At 42.4% G+C, this 21,680-nt stretch overlaps 3 protein-coding genes across 3 annotated transcripts; 1 reads left to right on the plus strand and 2 right to left on the minus strand.

Moving 5' to 3' along the window:
- Positions 1-964: 964 nt before the first annotated feature.
- On the plus strand, positions 965-7,228 carry LOC109485084 (carboxylesterase 1D-like). The gene is made up of 10 exons (XM_019788517.1): positions 965-1,048; positions 2,016-2,242; positions 2,627-2,746; positions 3,199-3,378; positions 3,704-3,833; positions 3,994-4,277; positions 4,918-4,999; positions 5,554-5,682; positions 5,974-6,196; positions 7,019-7,228. The coding sequence occupies exons 1-10, from the start codon at positions 982-984 to the stop codon at positions 7,212-7,214; spliced, it is 1,638 nt and encodes a 545-aa protein (XP_019644076.1). The 5' UTR covers positions 965-981; the 3' UTR covers positions 7,215-7,228.
- On the minus strand, positions 7,224-10,793 carry LOC109485083. Its single transcript, XM_019788516.1, has 5 exons — positions 10,592-10,793; positions 9,615-9,811; positions 8,323-8,457; positions 8,131-8,193; positions 7,224-7,760 (listed from the first exon to the last, which is right to left on the minus strand). The coding sequence occupies exons 1-5, from the start codon at positions 10,681-10,683 to the stop codon at positions 7,663-7,665; spliced, it is 585 nt and encodes a 194-aa protein (XP_019644075.1). The 5' UTR covers positions 10,684-10,793; the 3' UTR covers positions 7,224-7,662.
- A 1,799-nt stretch (positions 10,794-12,592) lies between these two features.
- Positions 12,593-21,319, minus strand: LOC109485082. Its single transcript, XM_019788515.1, has 12 exons — positions 21,222-21,319; positions 20,302-20,421; positions 19,835-19,936; positions 19,196-19,357; positions 18,484-18,756; positions 18,167-18,234; positions 17,939-18,055; positions 16,959-17,136; positions 16,165-16,264; positions 15,383-15,489; positions 13,630-13,761; positions 12,593-13,030 (listed from the first exon to the last, which is right to left on the minus strand). Exons 1-12 carry the CDS (start codon positions 21,270-21,272, stop codon positions 12,908-12,910), a joined length of 1,533 nt encoding a protein of 510 aa, XP_019644074.1. The 5' UTR covers positions 21,273-21,319; the 3' UTR covers positions 12,593-12,907.
- Between the last annotated feature and the right edge of the window lie 361 nt (positions 21,320-21,680).

Below are 21,680 nucleotides of genomic sequence, written 5' to 3' on the forward strand. Positions count from 1 at the left end.
GATTCAGAAGTAAAGGGTTAGCTTGTAGATGGTAGATGAATGTTGACAGCAACACTTCTGATTTGGAAGGTCATTTGTAACTTAAGAGAAGGGAAAACATGTAGACAAGTGTCTAATAGAAAAACGTAAACCTATACTGTCGACTGTGATACTTCTGGTTTGGAAGCACATTTGCTATTTTATAGAAGGCAAAACATGTAGACAACTGTCTAATAGAACAGCAAAAGTACACATTATCGTCGAAACCACAAACAAGTAAAGTAAAGGGCAAGCTGGTAGGTGACTGTGGACAGTGATACTCCTGGTTTAGAAGTATGTTTTGTAACGTCAAGAGAAGGAAGGATGTACTATAAGATTTTAACCTCAAACTGAAGGTTGAAGACAGTATACTGGCTTTGTATACCACACAGACTGAAGAATCTATGTGGAACAAACACATCATGTAGATAATAGGAGATGCGTAGTGAAGCTAGTCAATGGATGTGAAAGAGTCACAACTATATCTTCTCTTTTATAGTTCTAGAGGATATTTTCTGAGACATTTTACTAACTTATTATCACTATTAAAGTATACAGAAAATAATAAAACTTGCGACTGAACCGTTTCTTTGGATACATGAATGTCATAGGTCGAAAGGAAAAGAGATGCCAGAGAAAGTGAAGCAGAATTACCACCACCAAGTATGTCAATTGCAAGCCGATGGTGTTAGGGACCAAAAATGAATAAGGTTTTAATTTATCAAAATAAGAAAGTCTAGTGTCCGTAGCTAATGGACACTCCTCTAGCCAATGAATCCGCTAGCTCATCCATTTGCCACCGTATGAGCTGCTTTGAGATAACCACTGCTAGTGCGCAGGCAACACCTGAACGTCCTACCGTGTGTTGTGTTACATTCTCCTTATTTGGTCACGCGTCATGTTACCTGAGTAACCATCCTTGGGTGACCTCAGACGACACCCGACCCGATAGACGAAAGCAGCATGGAGGCAGCACCCAGACTTGTTCTACTGGTCTTAGCTGTTAGCCAGGCCCTGCTGTGCTGGGCAGGTAAGCTTTGGCTTATCATAGATAGTACTGGCGGTTTACAAACTGTTTCCTTTGAAAGCTAACCTTTATTCTGACGGCTAACTCACCATGAAGTTAAACATTAATCTGGCACAACCTGTCGGACCCCCCCCCACCGGCTTCTTAAGGTAGTTGAGGGAAATTTTCGACTTCATTTCTAACCCAGTACATTGAAACTACAACCAACTGTCTCTGGTACGTCCGTTGCAGTAGAGGTATATTTGCTTTGAATGCTTTCCCGTCCTTGTGTCGGTTGCTGTAATGGTTGAATGGCCTGTATTCCTACGGTATCTAGATTCAACTGTAAATCTGCAATTCAAATAAATTCCGAGTTTTGTTTCCACTTCATTTCTACCTCGATAAACCTCGAACTACCACTAAAACGAACGCCCGACCAGCTGAAGTAGAGTGATGACTTCTTTTCGGTAATTTTTGGCACACACGTCTGCCTGACTTGACCCTTAACAGGTGTGCGTTCCTTTGTGCTCTGTTAAACTCATGTTTGTTTAGCAGACGTATATCGCCTTACTGTTGTATACCCGGTCAATTTACAGGAAAACAAAACTCAGCCTTTGTTTGAATTGCAAATTTACGGCTGAATCTAGTAAATAAGGTACGAAGAAAGTTAGACAGATTAATTAGCCTTAGAGGCTCAGTGGGCGTTGCTCCATTGTACCGGAAGGGAAGTCCGTAAGTGTAAAGTGCCTTTCCCAAAGGGGTACAACGTCGGGGCACGGTGAGTATCGAACCTTAATATTGGTTCCGAGTCCAACGCTCTAACCGTTGCGCCACCGACACCACGAAGAAATACAAGTCTATATGCAGTGTTAATGTCCATCCATTCAATCGTTTATGAGTACCGCTTAACTAAGTACTTACAATACATGTATTTTCATTGCACATTGTACCATTGTCCGATTTGTCGTGCAATAAAGTTCTATTTTCCCAGGCACCACAGCGCAGCAGGTAGACAGCCCTGTAGTGAACACCGTGACCGGACAAGTCCGTGGGACCATCCGCCTCGCCACCGACCTGCCCAAAAAGCCAGTCTACACCTACTACTCCATCCCCTACGCCGCCCCACCGGTGGGGGAGCGGCGGTTACGACCCCCGGGGCCTGCCCTACCCTGGGGTGGGGTGCGAGACGGGACCAAGCTTGGCCCCTTCTGTCCGCAGGTATGTATGGCAAGATATTGGACATCTTACACCAAATTAGAATCTTACACCACGAAATCTTGTAATCTTACACCAAAACTGTGCCCAAAGGAATTCGTCCATCTTTCCCCCGTGTGTGTAAGATGTAATATTTGGAAAATAACCACTTTTTAGGAGCAGGTGTTCTACTGTATAAAAGCATTGCTTTTGAAAGGTCTTCGTTTTTTCTTGTGATAAAAGTATTGCTTTGAAAGGTCTTTGTGTTTTTTCTTCCAATGAATTCCCATGAGTGCAATAATTGTGATAAAATCTGGATACTTTAGGTAATTGGTTTGTAAGATTTGGTGTAAGATTCCAAAATGTGCTGTGTTTTTATGTCCAATATTTGGCCACTACTGTCCGCAGGACCTGATGTTACTGGAGGGCATGGATGTACCCATCAGACTGGAACACACCAATGTGAGCGAGGACTGTTTGACCGTCAACGTCTACAGCCCGACTTTGGCAGAAAACGCTGCTTTACCCGTAAGTATCGGATCAAGTTACCCTTGATTCTGCCTTCTGTATTTATGTGTATTTATGAGTGCGTTTCTGTAAGACTACCAGATCTTCGATAAATAATGTTAACTTGACCGTAGCATCTTCAGATCAAACCATACAACATCCACAACGTTCCAATGTATACGTAGAACCATAACAATCCGCTAGGGGCACAAAATCTATTCATTTCGAGGTCTCATTAAACCCTACATACATACCAAATACAAGACTTCTATAAAACATGCACACACAGTGTCACACACACACACACACACGCACACACACACACACACACACACACACACACACACACACACACACATACACACTAGCATGCCTGTCCTTGGTGCTGAACACTACACACATACACACACACACACGTTCAAACTTCCTTGTAGAAGGTAATCATCCTTGCCTTTAATGTGTCCATGTACCAGGTCCTCCTGTACATCCACGGCGGCGGGTTGATGGTAGGCATGGGCTCCCATCATGGGTTTGAGGGGCTGGCGGCTCACCAGGACGCCGTGGTCGTCACCTTCAACTACCGCCTGGCGATGCTGGGATTTCTCAGTACGGGAGACAGCCATGCACCCGGCAACTATGGACTACTGGACCAGGTTAGTCTGGGAACGTTGATATAAAATAGAGTATTAACTAGAAATCAGAGGTTTCGAACTGGCTTCAACTACCGTCTGGCGATGCTGGGGTTTCTCAGTACAGGAGACAGCCACGCCAGTTGCGCCCGGCAACTATGGACTACTGGACCAGGTTAGGCTGGGAACATTGGAATAGCTTTTGCTGGTCTTCACCATCAACTAGCGATGCTGGGGTTTCTCTGTACGGGAGACGTTATAGTTGAGGCCATATAAAATGTAAATCGCAACAGAGCTATTGCTGCTACCTTACCTCACCCTTACAACGTTTCTTCCCACCCATATTCAGGTCCAGGCCATGGTTTGGGTCAGGGACAATATCCGGAACTTCGGAGGGGACCCAGACAAAGTCACGCTGTTCGGAGAGTCCGCCGGAGGCGTCAGCATATCCTACCACTACCTGTCGCCTATGAGTAAAGGTTTGTTTTTATTATTATTATTATATAATTATTATAGGGTGTTGAAATTGAATGTATTATCCCAGAACCTTAGAAAGTCTGCCGAAGACAACTGAACGTTGGTAGATATATGTGCGGCAGTGTAATAATAGGTAATGAGTAATTGTGTCCTGTTCAAAAGGTCTGTTCAACCGAGGCATCTCCCAGAGCGGCATCTGGCAAACCATGCCATTCAACACCGACCCACTGCCGGTCGCCAAGTCGCTAGCAGAGGAGCTAGAGTGCGCCACGGAGACTACAGCCATCATGATGGAGTGTTTGCGTACCAAACCTTTTCAGGACATCATTGAAAAAAGCAACGTTCTGTTGGAACGGTTTGCCGTGGAACCGTTCGTTCCTACGATAGACGGGACGTTCATGAAGGAACATCCCATGGACCTGTTTGAACGGGGGCATATCAACAAGGTATGTACACCTACCAGAGCTCAGTCCTTTTCGACTAGCCTCCTGTGCAGGCCCCGCGGCGGTGGGAAAAAGTTTTTAACGCATTATTTTAATATAGCCGGCCTTGGGCGGAATGGAACCTTCTCTCGGCAGCTATGTAGGATGGCCGGCCATATTAAAATAATGCGTTAAAAACTCTTCCCCACCGCCGCGGGGCCTGCACAGGAGGCTACTTTTCGGCAAGCTTTCTAGCATTTTCTTTACTTGGACAGATTTCAACAACGTACCATTTCTGACAATGCTAAACAATATTTAGTTCTTCGTGGTAATTTGTTTAAGCTTTGTTCCTATGACATCAACTGTAAAATTATATTAGCCACACAAAACTACATAACAGATAGAAACAGAACGCCTTTAGCTACGTGTCCTGTTTTGCTTTCGTTATGCTTTCTTTTCTACTAAGAATAGAGTTTTGATTCACGCTTCAACTAGGTCGCTTATATATGAATTCACAATTTTTCAAACGTCTTCTAAAATTTATTTTTCATTGTAAAAGTGACTGCGGGTATAAGTTGTGCCTAACTTGAGTTCGCAGCCATTTTGTCTATGTCCTTTCATTTGTATCTATTACTGTCTTTCCAAATTAAAAAAAAAAAACAAGGCGGACTACATCGTTGGGGTGAACAACCACGAGTTCGGCTGGATGCTGGCACTGGCTGTGGCAGGGGAGTCGTACGGATCCGGCATGTCACAAGAGGACTATTCGGCCTTCGTACAGATGGTGGCGTACAGCAAACACCAGGTGAGGGAATAAGGTCCGCACTTAAAGACTGCGCGTGCCCAGTGTGTGTTGTGGGTGATATAGTAAAAGTGAAGGCACCTGAGAGATTAACAAACTAGAAAGGTAATGTCTTTCTATCTTTTTGACTAACAACCAAACAATCCAGGCGGAAAATCTTGTGATCGTGTAAAGCTTATAGTCTACACGTACACACTATACTTTAAGAGCACCATTATGAGATACCGTTTACAGTTAGATTTGCAAAGGTTGATGTAACAGGTTGTTCGGTGTAATATAGCTGGCTGCCGCTGTGCTGCGTGCCTCCGAAGCTGGTGAGTTACGTCGAAGGGCGGTTACCAGCTATACTGTATAAAGATGCAGAAAAATACATTTGAGGAGTTCTCACATTTTGTTGAAGAATGCGCACCTCACACGAGGATGAACTGAACTGAACTGAAGCTTAACCCACATCATTCCCATACGCTTAGGGTCCAAACCTGGAAAAGATCACAGAAGCGATACTGGCGGAGTACCGGGACCCGGACCAGCCGGACGACCCGATGGCGATTCAGCACCAGTTCACTCAGATGTACGGGGACTCCATGTTCGTCGCGCCGGCCGTGCTGGCTGCAGAGAAACATGCAGGTAGGCGGCGCTTCTTACGATCTTTTTAGTACATCGTAATTTAAAGTAGCCTCTACCAGGCTTCGGGAAGCGGCTGGGTAGACATATCGGCCTAACGGAGCCTGCCTAACGGAGAGATAACATGTAGCACCAAACTGCACTCTCTAGCGGACCAACTCCCCTGGCATGTTATCTTTCTATTTGGCCAATTTCTGTACTCTTTCCAACCGCCTCCCGAAGCATGGTAGAGGCTACAATGTGACAGGTCCTATCTAATATAACGGTGACTTAATTGTACTGCATATTTCCCAGCCGCCGGAGCTCGTGTGTTCCTGTATGAGAACCAGTACCGACCCTCGGTGTTCCCCAACAGGCCGGAGTGGGCCGGATCAGACCACTTTGACGAGATGCTGATGGTATCCGGATTGCCCTTCATGGAGCCCCAAGACCTTCCGGATCCGGTAACCTACAGCGAAACGGATAGGAAAGTCAGTCTGGAGTTCATGGCTTACTGGACGAACTTCGCAAGGACAGGGTAGGTTTTGACACCTAGATTTCTATTTTTCTACATGTAAATTTTACGTTGTGTTAGTGATAGCTTAAGTTTCTTTGCGAGTCATTTTGGAAGAGTGTCGACTCTTGTGCAAAAAGTTCTTGCTAAAATGAATTGCTATTTTCGTCGTTGTAAGTTTCAATTTCAAATTAGTGTTTTACGTTCATCCTATATTTCACTAAAGAGAGCCCAATTTTACATATAACAGATAATACTATAATGCGATCCCACTACATCATTTTTATCAGCTCTATGGGCTTTGTATCATCAACCATTATCGTTTGAAACTCGTATTGCTGAATGAGAAATAGGAGTAGCTTTATAGATGTCAGCCTTTTTAGCTTTAGTAGCTCTTAATCGCTTCACTACCAAAAGACTGGATCCGTGCATGTACATGTATCTCTGGCAGGGAGACAACGAAAGACTAAGAGAGCGTACTAAAGATAAAATGGCTACATCCAATTTCCGTAAATAATTTCATCAGGTTGGAAGATACTTAGGGTATAGAATTTTCTCCTTACACAACCGGGACGAGGGGGGATACAAGCTCAGCCACGTTTGGGATTGCATTCTCGCCGCAAAAGCGCCACCTACATTGGCGTTAAATAGCGGCGAGTTGCAGAACTCCAGTCAGAAGCTCTGAGGAAGGTGTCTGATAGACATCGAAACGTAAGCAGGTGAGAAACCATATGGTTGTGTAAGAAGAAAATTCTATACCCTAGGCTACATCCAAGCTAAATGGCTATGGCTACATTCAGGCTATAATACTAGTATGACAGGAGTTCTCCACACCTACCGTTGCAGGAATCCAGCCGACTCGACCGGCGGCCCGACAGACAGCCCCTCCCTGCCGGCCTGGCCGGAGTACACACCCGACAACCCGGTCTACATGAAGCTGGGCCCGGTCCCGACAATAGGCGTCGGGCTCAAGCCTCAGAGGATGAGACTATGGAACACAATCATCCCCAGTCTAGATGCAGCAGTAAAAGATGAACTATGACACAACTTCTTCTTTACGTATAGTTTTTAATAAATGATGTTTAATCGCCTTTGTGCAATTTTTAAATCTCTTGGAAATAGTTTGAAAATATAAACAACGCCACTTCTGAATGTGACCACTAATATTGGTTTGCTAGAGCACAAAATTAAGCCCTCCAGGTGTTGAGAGCCTTTGTAGGCACTGCTCAACTTATGGTTCCAAACGTAACTTACCACACTTTACACGAACGGAAACAGTTTCAAGTCTGCTTGAGTTTCTGTTCATTGGTGATATCGACAGTGACGAACTACAGACGTATTGAATTCGAAGTTTGTGTGTATTACATCCCCTTATACTCTAGAAGATGCCACTTCACTAGTATCCTCCAATATCGGTCGACAAATACTAGTAGCTAGCGATAAGTTAAGGTTGACTCCTGGGCTGGTCTCGACAATTTGCCCTTGTCTTCTCATGGGATCCAGGGTTTGAAGGCTCTCTTTCTCGCCTTCTGTGGAGACACCGGGCAACTTCTGGTCCGCCGTGGACTTGGAATTTTGTACTTGAGGTCTGTATGTGGACAAAATATGGTACAGATCTCTACCAAACTACAAGCAACAATCCTACAACAAATAAGAGCGTAGTTCGATCTATTCTCTACCAAACTACAAGCAACAATCCTACAACAAATAAGAGCGTAGTTCGATCTATTCTCTACCAAACTACAAGCAACAATCCTACAACAAATAAGAGCGTAGTTCGATCTATTCTGTACCAAACTACAAGCAACAATCCTACAACAAATAAGAGCGTAGTTCGATCTACTCTCTACCAAACTACAAGCAACAATCCTACAACAAATAAGAGCGTAGTTCGATCTATTCTCCTCTATTGGACATACATGTATACCCCCTGAGCTGGTTCTGTCATATGTACTAACCTGTTTGCTTGTTGAAGTTCTGCTCAGATACGGGTCTGGAGGGGTCAGCTTTCTTCCGAAACTCTGAAACAGGACGAGCGGGGTATGGATTAACAAAAATTGGAAATGTGACCTCAGCATTACAGAAAACGTACACAGAGCACGAAGACATTTTATATCGGTTCTATGCTCCGGGTTGTATATATGTCTTACCTTTTAGTTGGTAGGACCTGGACAGTTTCCAAAGACGGTCGAACTCTTCCAAGATTTCCTCCCAGCGCGCCGGTTTGGGGACGTGTTTTGGGTGGCGGAAGTCGTCGTAGATCGGCCGTTTTGCAGGGTGAGGGTCTGGATATAGAAATGTTACAAGGACGACCTTAGACCGATATCAATCAATCAATCAATCAATACCCTTTATTTATACTAGAAATGCCCTGTCGGCCTTAGCCGCTCTTCCCAGAGGTTCAGTTGAGGGGGGTTGTCACGGGAACACAATAAATAAGTAAATAAAATTTAAATTAATACAAAAATAAATTACTAAATACCTAACTTAATAATCATATCTTGTCCAAAATCACAATCCGCAAAATCAGTCCGCAAATCAAATTTCTCGACTACTGTATTCTTTGTTTGAAAGTTCTCAATGATGGAGCACACTGTGCATTCTCTGGTATGCCGTTCCAGATGATAGCCCCAGACACAATCTGTCCTATAATTAAAGATGCCATCTTGACGTTTGTCTCGACATGAATATCAGAAGCTTTGTAATGTGTCGCTTGGCACTTTTTTGCAGCCAAAGCGGTTTATGGGGCTCTATGATATGATAAAAAGTGTCACCCAGTTATCGCTGTAAAAACATATGGGCCAAATACATGTATCAGTATATTTTGAAACGTTGTAATTCAACTGTCATTAGCACAATTAATATAACGTGGTTTTCAAATCTGCCGTATGACTTGTCAGGGGCAATTTACCCGAATCTGTTAAAGCCTGAATTTGTTCACGTTGTAACAAGTACTAGTGACTTATCTTGAAAGTTCATCTGTGTTGGTAGAAGTCATTATGAAGTAAGTTTAAACTGTAATTTCCAACACAACAAAAAATTGGACTCACCCAAATTTTCGACTGTACAACTCGAGTCTTTTTCAAGGAATGAGCAATCCACCGCTTCCGTGACGTCACGCAGATAACACACGTGACTCCGTGAGCAGTGGATCATAGGTTGCAGAAAGGCTGTGGCGCCCCCCGTCTCTGTTGAGGGATGGCTGTAAAGCCCTGATGTAGATGGCCTCTTTAATCCCTCGTGCAAAAAAGTCCGGTTCTGTGTCCAAGATTTTTACTTTGTCCAGTGGACGTCACGGAAGCGGTGGATTGCTCATTCCTTGAAAAAGAGTGGAGTTGTACAGTCGAAAATTTGGGTGAGTCCAATTTTTTGTTGTGTTGGAAATTACAGTTTAAACTTACTTCATAAGTACTAGCGACGTTGTAACTAGGCTACCACGTACCATCGTTTGGGTACAGCACCGCCTCCGGATAGCTTGCCCGCTTGTAACGAGGGATGTAGAACCCAGGACCGATGCACTGTTGGCTGTGCTTCTTTCGGCCGTCTTTTCTGGAACCGTACGCGTTGTCGTCTTTCCGCGCGACCGGGTGCTGTCGAGCCTGGGCCCACTTCGAACGGTGTCTGTTTTCCGGCCTAAAACTTGAGTAAATTGTGTATAGAGCGTTACTGTACTGGACTAGCCGACCACAATTGCGGTTAAATGTAGAAACTACTTATTGACGTAAGAATAATGGGCTTTATATAAGACGTGATGGCAGAGACATTACAACAAGCAAAACACAAATCTTGTTCTAGAACAAGAAAAATGTCCCTCGTAGGCCTCGGTCACCTTCGTCGCAAGATCGCCAACTTAAGACATTGTTGGAAGAGGGCCTGCAAGCCCTTTTTCGTAAGGCGTAATCAGGCCTTTTTAGACTCCGTAATTCGTAGGCAGCCTTTGCAAAAATCAACGTAATTCGTAATAGGACATTAGCCACAAATCGTTAAGACGTAATCAGCTCTGAGACTTTAACGTAATTCGTAATCGGCGGCGAAAATTTTGGGTAATTCGTAATCACCCCCCCCCCCCCATGCAGGCCCTCTTGGAAATACTGTCTTAGATTCTTGTCGGCGGTTGGGTTTGCCACAGTCTGCTCAGATATTCTTTGCCTTTGGGACAATCGCACGACCTACGACGAATGTGATCGCGCCGTAAACGAACAACACTATCTCTGAAATGTTTGATTAAAAACAAAGATAATCTTTTGCGACAAAACCTTTTTTTTTTTTGCACATGATTATTATGGTGACAAGCTTCTACCTTCTACAGCCAATAACAGACGTGAATCACTCTTTACATCTTTCAACAATTTGTTTTAAAGTTTGTCCTCCGTACGATGTTGTCATCAATCACATCCACTTTTCCCTATGACCCCTTACCTCGAGCTCTCATGGCCCGCAGTATAAATGTCTGCAGCTCCCCATTGATATCTCGCAGGGTGGTTCCACTCCCCATGTTCCCGATTCGCCATGAATATTTCCGAGGACTGACGCGTTTTTTTTACGCGCAAATGACGCACCACGTCTTGTTACCGTTGACTTGACCGTGTTGTGCAGTCGCGGTAGATGTTTGACAACTCACTGTGACGTCAGATGACGTAATAAACCTCCCGAACTGTGCGCTCAAACAAACGGAAACGTCCGAACGATGTTCGAAAGAACACGATGTTCGAAAGAACGTTTAACCTTCTCCCTTCTACATAACCCCGGTGCATAGCCAGCAGAGAGAATCGGTATCCAAACTGCTACTGAAGTGTGCTGACATACCAGCTTTATTTTGTACCAACCGAATTTTGGTTGGTAGATAGCTCTTGGGGTAGGGAAGAAGTGACTGACTGATGTAAAGACCGTGAATGGAAGACTTTGTTTTTTTATTTTTTCGCCCGCCCTCTCCATTATTTTTCTAGAAAATTACTCGTTAACCAGGAAATTAAATTGGTGTGGCCTAAAACATAATTAGTTTTTGCTGACATTCTATTTATTTTATCTTATATGGTGCACCCAATTTTTTTTGTGCACCCACTTTTTCAGGTTGGGTGCACCAGTGCTCCTATTGCCAAAAATAAATTTCGAGCCCTGATTGCCAAACAGCAGTTACTGCATTATTCACCATCAAATCCTAAGCTTATCATCAAATTATCACAATGGCAAATTACTGTAATTATTTTATTTATTTATTCACATGGATTTTTGAGCATTGGATAGGAAGCACTTGTTGTGCTTATGTGAATCCGCTGCTCATAAAACATAATACAAATGTACACATAGAGATGACATAAAGTATAACATAAACATAAAATGAAAGTGGCTGGCGCACCAATACCTATAGCATAACATTAATGAGATTGGTCAAATCTTCCAGAGTGGTGGATATAGTTGAACACAATATCAAAGATACGGCAGTTAGTAGGGTATGGGAGAGAGGGGTTACCTGTAAGAAGTAAAGTACATAAATTACTGTAATTCATTAATATATAATTCATATTTGTTCAACAACATTATAATATTGCAAATTTTAATTTCATTTGAAAAAAAATAGAGCATCTTCATTATATCATATTTTATTTGCATTTGATTTTACCAAAATAATTTTTCTTTCTGCAAAACAACATCATTTCACTAAAGTTATTTTCACCTTGGAAAAAGACATCATAGAATTCTACATCATATATTTCTTTTAAATATTCATTTCTTTGCAACGGATATCATTAGCATTATATTATATACCAAAATATTTAAAGATCCAGAGTATGAACATTTTGGTACACACATACTCTTTTTAGAGTAGGACATCTCTCTGGTACAAAATATGTTTTACATTGATAGTCAAAAACACTCAGTTGTTCTTAACACATTTATATTAACAATGCATATATCATTTAGATTAGTGACACAATAAAGCACATTACTGTCACCTTCATAACTTTTCTTCAAAGTTATGATCACCCCCAAAAATGATTGGAACTGACCTAACATCCCTAGTAAAGGGAAGAAAGTCTTCACTTTTGAATCCATAAAAATAAAACTAATTGTAACACAGGACAAATTAACTGTGCAAATATAACTTAAAATGTCAACATAATTCAACCATACAAAAAAACAACAAGTGACAAAATGTAAATTACTCAGCCCAAAAGTTTCCTCCTGGTCGAGCTGTTACCTTAGTACGAGGGCCTGCAAGCCCTTTTTTGTAAGGTGTAATCAGGCCGTTTTAGACTTCGTAATTCGTGGGCAGCCTCCGCAAAAATCAACGTAATTCGTAATTGGACATCAGCCGCAAATCGTAAAGTCGTAATCAGCTCTGAGACTTTAACGTAATTCGTAATAGGCGGCGAAAATTTTGTGTAATTCGTAATCACTACCCCCCTTGCAGGCCCTCTAGTACGGGAAGTGCAACCATAACCTGTGACCTAAAGGAAGTGTAACCATGATCTGTGACCTACAGGAAGGGCAACCATAACCTGTGACCTACAGGAGGTGTACCATAACCTGTGACCTACTGGAAGTGCAAACACGACCTGTGACCTAGAGGAAGTGTTACTGTGACCTCTTGTTCACCCTTGACCTCATATGACATCCTTCCACATAGAAATCATTGAGCCATGACTTCATCACTTGGCAGGATTTATAAATACATTTTATGGTCATAACCTATGACCTATGACCCAACAGGAAGTGCTATCGTGACCCTTGACCTTACAGAAAGATGCTTGACCCTCCAATGACACTAGTCTGAAGCAGTAGCAAAAGGGTAAAGGTCACCAGCACCAGGATACCAAACAGGTAGGACGGCTTGATGGGGATATGGAACAACTTGGCCTGCAAAATTAAAGGCAAACAAATGTCATTCAAGCTAGAACTGTTTTAAAGCGATGTACGTCAAGTATTGAACTTCCCTTGTATAATACTGTAAATTTATTTGCTTTTGTTTACTTTTACTTTAAACTCTCAATATGGAAAGGGAGTTTTTTAAACTTGATATTGCAGCACAGTCAGAAAATATTAGGATGGGACAACGAAGCTATGGGTACAGGCTACAGTTAACAGCTACACTGTAGAAATGCAATGAAGATGTTTATCTGCAGTGTCACCACCAAATGAAACCACTGCTAACATTTCAGGATTTACAGTAAACCTGCGGTTGAACTTTATTTATTTATTTATTTATTGATCTTAAAAACGGTTGGGTGGTACCTTCAGTTTAGGAACTGATTTCCAAGGTAGCCCAACATAAGACAAAACAAGTTACAAAGGACATGCATGACACAATCAATTACTTAAACATAGAGATAATAAATAATATGAACAAGTATGAAAGAGTACAAGTAGTCAATCATTGGAGACAGGACATTTCAACCAAAACAAATAGTCAAAATCATAAGGCATAATCAGGCATGAATCGTGAGGCATGAACCGACCTTGAAGTTGAGGTTAAGGAGGAAGAGCAGGAAGGAGTCCCTCTCCAGCTGGGAGGAGTTCTGGTAGCCGAAGACTCGCATGTCCAGCCCGATCCTCTTTAGGCTCATGATGGTGGAATTCAGCCGGGCGGCCTGATAAGGAAATCAACAACTTGTCATTCACTTCACTTCACTTTATTTATTTATACAGGAAATTGCGCTCAGGTCATTTGACCTGTTTTTCAGACAATCCTGTTTTTTTAAAAACAATGCAATACATTGAATTTCACAAATCACAATAGCAACAGTTACACAATATACAATTATTCTACCAGATACGTTACATATCATGCATCTTTGTTAAGCGACGCTTAAATGTCCTGAACTCAGTCAGTGTTCTCAGTTCAATGGGAAGGTCGTTCCACAGCTGCGTGCCGTAGTACTGTAGGCTACCACGATATGCTGCCACTCTTGCTGATGGACAATGAAGCTGGTGGGGGTCATAGTCCCGTAAACGTTTAGCTGCTGAACGTGTGCTAGCCCTTAAGGACGGCGGTGACATCCATTTGAACAGTGCTGACATGTACTGTGGCGCTCTCCCGCGTACTGACTTGTAGACTGTAGCCAGAGAAACCGTTTCTAGCCGCTTACTAACAGACTCAAGTCCTGTCATTGAAAGTCACGTCTATCACAGTGTTCTGCAGGCTCCTTCTGTCATTAGATGGAATTTATTAGCATACAATTTATTGTTGACAACCCACATGAGTTGGCAAATGACCTGTCTACTCATCCGTCGAAACCGATAGAAGACTCCAGCATTCTTGAGCAGCAAAACATAATATGTGTCACAACAACATATTAAGCAGTAGCCTGGAATCCATCCGTGAATGCTGTGTCTCCGCTCCGTTCCTCCGCTCTGGGAGGGCAGAGCGGAGCGGAGCAGAAGGAGACACAGATGGATTCCAGGCTAATTTAGGGGGGGCCCGCAAGCCCTTTTCCGTAGAGCGTAATCGGCCATTTTAATTCTACGTAGAGCGTAGACGGACCGCTCTAATATTTTTGCGTAGAGCGTATTCGACGTTTTAATTCTACGTACTGCGTTGTAGCCACTTGGAATTTATCGTAAAGCGTAATCGAGAGGTTTCCGAATTCAGCGTAGAGCGTTGTCAGGACCCCCCCCCCCCTTACAGGCCCTCATTTAGCAGGAGGCAAGTGCTAGTAGTGGTCTACCCTGGCCCCCAGGACATCAGGAATTGAACTTATGCCAAACCCAGGCCGTCCTAACTGCTAGTCTAAAAGCTCTGAACAGTTATATGCCCTTGAATCCCACTGTTACACATATACAAGTAAGTGAGGTACTGAAATGAGATGTCTGCGGGCTATCCTGAATGTCTCATGGAGAGACCACATCAGAAATGAGGAAATCCGAGTCATGCTGGGAATGGAAAATACCATAATCGACGACATTCGTAAAAGAAGGCTGAGGTGGTTTGGTCACGTTCAAAGGAGACCCCCAGACTCTCTGGTATATGGGGCCTACCATCAGGATTTCACAAACCCCAGACCTAGAGGAAGACCCCCTAAAAGATGGCGGGACCAGATAGTACAGGACACGGGGTGGTCCCTCAAGTACGCTGAACGAAAGGCTAAGGACCGTGATGCCTGGCGGGAAAAAATGAAGAGGAGCAAGGGGCCATTTAGGCAGGCAGGAGGTACTGAACTGTTTTGCCATGTACAACCATACAGGGACACCCCCTGGTGGTTTAAAACATACCTGCACTAGAGGCACGATGAGGATGACCAGCCACAGGATGGGGAAGGTCCCTCTGTACACCCAGATCAGAACACTGTTGAACTGGTTCAGGAACAGGATCACCAGACCTGCAAAATACCACAACTTCAGGATAGTGCATTCACATAGCACGTCGGCAGAACGTACTGTATTTTCGCGTTTTTCGTTGGGTTTTTGGTCAACGTTGCATCAGAATTTTGCCTGTTGCAGAGGATATTCTTTCCGACATAACATTTGGAAACTACTGTCGAAATGCTAACCTTATATGAGCGAATACAACCTTATATGAGACATTCTGCCGAAATGCTATGTACAATACACATTCAGTAAGGATCTCGCGGGTGAATACCCGAATTTTGTCCTTATTACAATAGATATATAGATATATAATGTTCTAGTATATAGAACATTAAAAACACTCTTCATCGTGCACATGAAACAACATAGGTGAACACATATTAAGACGATTGCATAGGTGAACATAGGCGACTTCAATCTTAAGACGATTACACAATTAAAATCTATGCAGGTTAAATACGCAGTTATCACAAAGAATTTAGCTAGGTACAATATATATAAAACTATGCACTTCACACCTACCTAATAGTATGTTCTACCAACCTGATAAGATTATCATCAGAAGTACTTGAAACACTTTACAAATAGATCATGTATTGTAATTTTTTTTATGTTGGTAAAATGCTGTAGTATGGCAGAAATTGTCTACTGAAAATGGTTACTTAGTATATAATATATATACTTACCAATAATTGATAATTCAGCAAAGTTGACTGCACACAGGGATGTCATTTTGGCAATCTGTCCGTTTAGCTGTGAGATGGACTTTCCTGCATCCAAGATATCCTGAAAATACCAGAGCAAAGAGATACCAGAACATCAGAGCAAAGCATGAAAAATCCTGTGTGTTTCTACTGCTTTATAAATGTTTTTTTTTATTGTCCAAACAGTACCCGTGCAGTCGCAGCCTTTATACGGCTGAATTGATGCAGGGTATCACAATAATCAATACAAATCACAACAATTACAACAATCAAATAATACACATGATACACATGTTTGTTCCACAATTATTTTTGTGGAACTGTCACAAGGGTCTGTGCGGCTGCCATTCGGCGCCTCAATACGACTTTCCCCAACCGAAGTTAGGTACCCATTCACACCTGGGTGGAGTGAGGAAATCCGTGTAAAGTGCCTTTCCCAAGGGCACAACGTCGGGGCGCATGTTCAGACATGTCCCGGGTACGACTCGGAATCGAACCCGGGTCTCCCGGTTCACAGTCGATTGCTCTAACCACTACACCACCCGACGCCACATTTTGATGATGGCTAGTAAGTAGATGATGGTTTGGTCACATATGAAAATATATTGATAACTTTGCTGACACAAAATAGCATAGAAACTTTTGTTTGGATATCTACGTTTTTACAGATAGCGAACAGCAAAACAAGCAATATTGTGCAGATTTTATATAGAAAATGCAGGGTATAACAAGTCAAGGCAACATCTTATACATGTATACACATTTATTGAACTTACATGCATGGCTAGTTTAAGGTCGGTTGATTTTTCCTGCAGTCGTCTGAAGATGCCCTTCATGTAGTAAATAATCATCTCGCACTGCGTTGTGTAGTTCACTACTACAGCATAGTTCACCGCGTTGGTCACCAAGGCCCCCAACATCTGTAGACAGATCAGCATGATGTGCCAGCCTTTCCTGAAGTCATCAGGCAAAAAAAAAACAACTTATAGTAGCTTCCTAAGTATGGATACTTGTCAATCAAGACCCCATAGATCTCAAATTATTTTGGCCTGATGTGCCAACTTTTCCTGAAGTCAAGGTGCACAAAAAAAGCTGTGTGCAGAACGTGCAAAATGGAGCGAAACATAAAATGAAACAAATTACGATCTATATTTTTTCCAACACAACATCTGAAAAATATAGACAAGATGTCATTCTTAAATAGGCAAATACAAATGATGAAAATACGACCTTAAAGAAGACATTCTACCGAAGTGCTATGCACAATACATTATGGGTTTTACTCAGGCACAGTACATGTACATTCTGAAAAACTTAAACTGTTCTCCAACTCAAAATTTGACTCACCAGAAATTTTCGACTGAATCAAAGTTCATCTGAGTTGGTAAATTACATTATGAAAAACTTAAACTGTTCTCCAACTCAAAATTTGACTCACCAGAAATTTTCGACTGAATCACTCAGTCTTCCTCAGCTATCTGACCCAAATGCTGTGGACCATCAACCATCGCTCAACCGGAAGGGGGGCGATATCGACTTCAGACAACCTTTGACCCTTTGCTGACGTCACACGTGGGAAAAATTACGTGTCCACTGTTGGGTCAGATAGCTGAGGAAGACTGAGTGATTCAGTCGAAAATTTCTGGTGAGTCAAATTTTGAGTTGGAGAACAGTTTAAGTTTTTCATAATGTAATTTACCAACTCAGATGAACTTTCATGCTGACATGTACATTCTGTTGGCGTTCTTTTATTTACCATTGTACAGTAGACCCCAGGAGAAAAGCCATCTTATCCACACCAAAGGCAGCCACAAACACTCCCTGTACAGCCAGGGACAACACGACCCACAAGGCACCTGCTATCAGGTAGATCCTGAAACAACAACAGAACGGGAGGGCAACATTAAACACTGTTACAGTCTTATCTTAAAAGGGAAAATTAGTGTGTGAAAAAAATTAGACAAATTTTCTTTATTGGACTTACCTTGACATTTGGATCATTTTGGCTCTTGACACATTTCTAGACTGGGCTACAGATGCCTTGAGGAAGACCTGGTATCAACACAAAACAAGAAAAACATTACCTTAAATATTGTTTAAACATCCCTCCAAAACATATACAAGAAACATACACTCAAAGAGTTCATAAGAGACTTAAGAAAACTGGCCCACTAGCTTTGTAAATCAATGCGATTTGATTTGATTTGATTTGATTTATTTGAATTGCAGCAAGACCATACTCATGGCACACAAGCAGCTATTGCTGGTGTTGTTGATAGAAATATGAGGAAAACTTTTCACCTTTTCCATCAGTGCATACAGCTGCTCGTTGTCCTGTATACGGAAGTAGAAGAACCCTAGCAGGTAGGCCATGAAGTGCAGGATGTCTGGTACCACGTATGTGGTAAAGACATGTGAGCACTGGGCAGTCTGGGCGTAGGAGTCGATGTCGCTGGTGTTGGTGGCTGCTGCAGGGATGGTTTGTGCTGTGAACATGTCTGTCTCGTTGATGTAACCTGGTGTCCTACTGGATGATGTCTGTGGTACAGCTGTGGCTGGGGTTTCTGTGGGAGCCTGTAAAAAGGTGCACACCGTAAGTCAGCAAATGTCACTATAAATTGACAAATGACAACCTGTGCATTGTACATATAGGACAATATCTCAACAGATGCCAAAACACTAGAAATTCCACTATTGATTGAAAAAGCAGTGTCAATCTCATCTCGTACTACTGCTTCATAGTCTTTGTAAGGTAGATAAGTCTCAAAGTATGTCAGATACAAGTATATAGAAGAAGATGCCATACATTATACCTTGTCTAATAAAGTTAGAATGCAATAAATACATCCTTTGGGATGTTAAGTCTTCAGTGGTGTACAGTAGGGTTCTGTTTAAAGTTAAAAGTTGAAAAGTTTTGAACCTGTATGCTTGGCTAGAATACAAGCTGCCAATGCACTCTGTCTCAGCTATCAAAAAAGCACCCCAGATTATCTAATACATGTATGATATGTACCTTGACATCCGTGTGTATGTTGAGTCTGCCCTGACAGACCAGGATCTGGAAGATGTAGGAGAAGATGAGCAGGAAGAGGATAAAGATGGTGTACAGCACGTTCAGGACCTTCCAGCCAAGGTTGTAGGAGATGGACTCACGACCAAGAGCACGCCAGCCGATCTGAAACAGGCAAGAAATCAGAGACTTCAGACTTCCGGGAAATATTTTGGTAGCCGGGGTACCATCCGGATTTTCACTCCACAACGCTCGAAAATGATTCTTTTCGAAGCCCTGCGGAGCAAAAATCCGGATGGTACCCAGGCTAGTATTTTGAGTTTTTGTGCAAGTATTGGAATTGTATGATGAATGGGAAAACACCCATTGAATTACATCATAGAATGAATTATCACTCATATGACGTTATGATGTAACTCACTCTTGTACCACAGTCTACTTATGTTTCATACCATGATTACACAGTACTCATTCCAGGCAATCTCTTACTACTGGGTAGTACTTCATAATACCACCAAGGGCATACTCCGTCACAACCCTGTTAATCAACATCCAACCTCCTTTCTTGATTCCCTATTTACATTTCTTTGCTGTTTTTCTGCATTTATGATTTGAAGAGAAAAAAAAAAAAGAACAACGTACCAGTGCAAGTAGTCTCCCATACGGCTGTAGAACTTGCTTCTTACACTTCCTGAGGGCGGCCGATGTGCTGTAGTTAAACTCTGCATCGTTAGCATCTGTGATCTGTCAGCAAACAAAAATTACAGCAGGTTAAAATTTGCTTGATGTTTTGTATACATTTATTATTACCTTCCTTGCAGAAAACTTGCAGAAACTTACAGTACAAACACTCAGTGAGATATACCTCAAATTTCTTGTTTATTGTTTGTTAACTTAGTTTTATGTCAGGTACCAACCACTGCCAACACCACCGCGCCACATTCACCTGTACAACTTTTTGATTTTGTAGGCAGTGCACCACACATTTTGACATACATGTATTATTGTCTCATTTTTTTTTTTTTTTTTTGTACAACCATCACCGGTTGTGACAGGGCATTGACCCCCTACAATAAATTGGTCAGGTATAACTTTACACATGTACAGACCTCTACTTTAACTGCACTGCTCATGGATGACGTGTAGTCCCTGATGATGGTGATGTCAGGGTCGTCCACACTCCCACTCAGGTCACTGGCTATCATCATCTCACGGAACGGACGGTCATCCTGGTCAAGAACTGGTATTAGTGGCTACGGTAACGTCAATGTTTCTCTCTTTTTCAACCCTATCTTTAGTTAACATAGCCTGGGTGCAATCCTCTGTAGTTACTGCTGGCTCCCTACTGTTACTGGCTACCATGGAGCCAGCGACAGTAAGGACTTGGTGGTAGCTATAATGGAGTTAGCTAGTAGAGTTGACACATGTCAAGAAAGAAAGGGTTGCTGACATTCTATACTGACATACATGTACTTTCCTCTCTTTCAAACTGTTGTATCTGTCCTTGGTGCTGACTTAGCCTGCACAGCACCAATTCTACATGCACTAACCTGCATTTGGTGGTATATGATGCTACAATCGTCATCCTATCACACCATTTGTTTCCTTTATACATGCACAGTTGATACAGAAATAGATATAAAGCCAGTCAGTCAAGGTTTATTGCACAACAATACAATTTGTATTACAGATAATAAGAAAATACTAGCTGGTATGGGTCTATCAAAATTCTACATACAGGTTCAACGGGTTCTATGTCTGGCAGAATGTTAAAAAGGGGCCCGCAAGCCCTTTTCCGTCGAGCGTAATCGGCCGTTTTAATTCTACGTAGAGCGTAGACGGACTGCTCTAATATTTTTGCGTAGAGCGTATTCGGCGTTTTAATTCTACATAATGCGTTGTAGCCACTTGGAATTTATCGTAAAGCGTAATCGAGAGGTTTCAGAATTCAGCGTAGAGCGTTGTCGGGACCCCCCCCCCTTGCATGCCCTCTTAAAACAGGAACCACAACATTTTTCCTAGGCCTTACCTGAGACTCCGTGCTGAGCTCAGCGCCCATGTTGGTGTACTCCGCTTCCATGTGGGATGGGGAGTTTATACTCGGCTGGTTCTCAGTGGGGGAAGACATCGTCTGAAAAACACAGGAAATTCAGAAAACTTACTGACAGTGATACTCAGAAGGTACGAAGAGAAGTAATATGCTTAGTACTAAGCCTAAGGACCCCTACTCTTGTCATTGACATAATTTAGTGTGCTGGAGTCACAGTTGTGGCATGGGTGGGCCCCTCCTAGTATAACCACGCCTATAATTTAATCCATTGTGCATTTGATTTCCTGTCAAATTTGACGTATATAACAAGGACCCGTGCATTAAAAGCGACAGTCTAACGTCATTTCTTTATTATAGAAACAGGAACCGTATTAAGCATGATAATAATCTCGCGTTTGAACTGTGCAAAATTTCCGCAAAATTTATGAGGGATATCCA

Source organism: Branchiostoma belcheri, unplaced genomic scaffold, assembly GCF_001625305.1.
Source record: "Branchiostoma belcheri isolate BF01 breed outbred unplaced genomic scaffold, Haploidv18h27 scaffold72, whole genome shotgun sequence".
NCBI classification, from domain to species: Eukaryota; Metazoa; Chordata; class Leptocardii; order Amphioxiformes; family Branchiostomatidae; genus Branchiostoma; species Branchiostoma belcheri.

Coding starts and splice junctions, on each gene's coding strand:
- LOC109485083 (XM_019788516.1), bottom strand. CDS start 10,683: ATGGCGAATCGGGAACATGGGGAGTGGAACCACCCTGCGAGATATCAA. Junction 8,194..8,322: donor CAGGTCCTACCAACTAAAAG/GTAAGACATATA, acceptor GTCCTGTTTCAG/AGTTTCGGAAGAAAGCTGAC. Junction 7,761..8,130: donor GAACTTCAACAAGCAAACAG/GTTAGTACATAT, acceptor GTCCACATACAG/ACCTCAAGTACAAAATTCCA.
- LOC109485082 (XM_019788515.1), bottom strand. CDS start 21,272: ATGGAAGCGGAGTACACCAACATGGGCGCTGAGCTCAGCACGGAGTCT. Junction 20,422..21,221: donor AGCTCAGCACGGAGTCTCAG/GTAAGGCCTAGG, acceptor GTTCTTGACCAG/GATGACCGTCCGTTCCGTGA. Junction 18,056..18,166: donor AAAATGATCCAAATGTCAAG/GTAAGTCCAATA, acceptor TTGTTGTTTCAG/GATCTACCTGATAGCAGGTG.
- LOC109485084 (XM_019788517.1), top strand. CDS start 982: ATGGAGGCAGCACCCAGACTTGTTCTACTGGTCTTAGCTGTTAGCCAG. Junction 2,243..2,626: donor TTGGCCCCTTCTGTCCGCAG/GTATGTATGGCA, acceptor TACTGTCCGCAG/GACCTGATGTTACTGGAGGG. Junction 3,834..3,993: donor CCTGTCGCCTATGAGTAAAG/GTTTGTTTTTAT, acceptor CCTGTTCAAAAG/GTCTGTTCAACCGAGGCATC.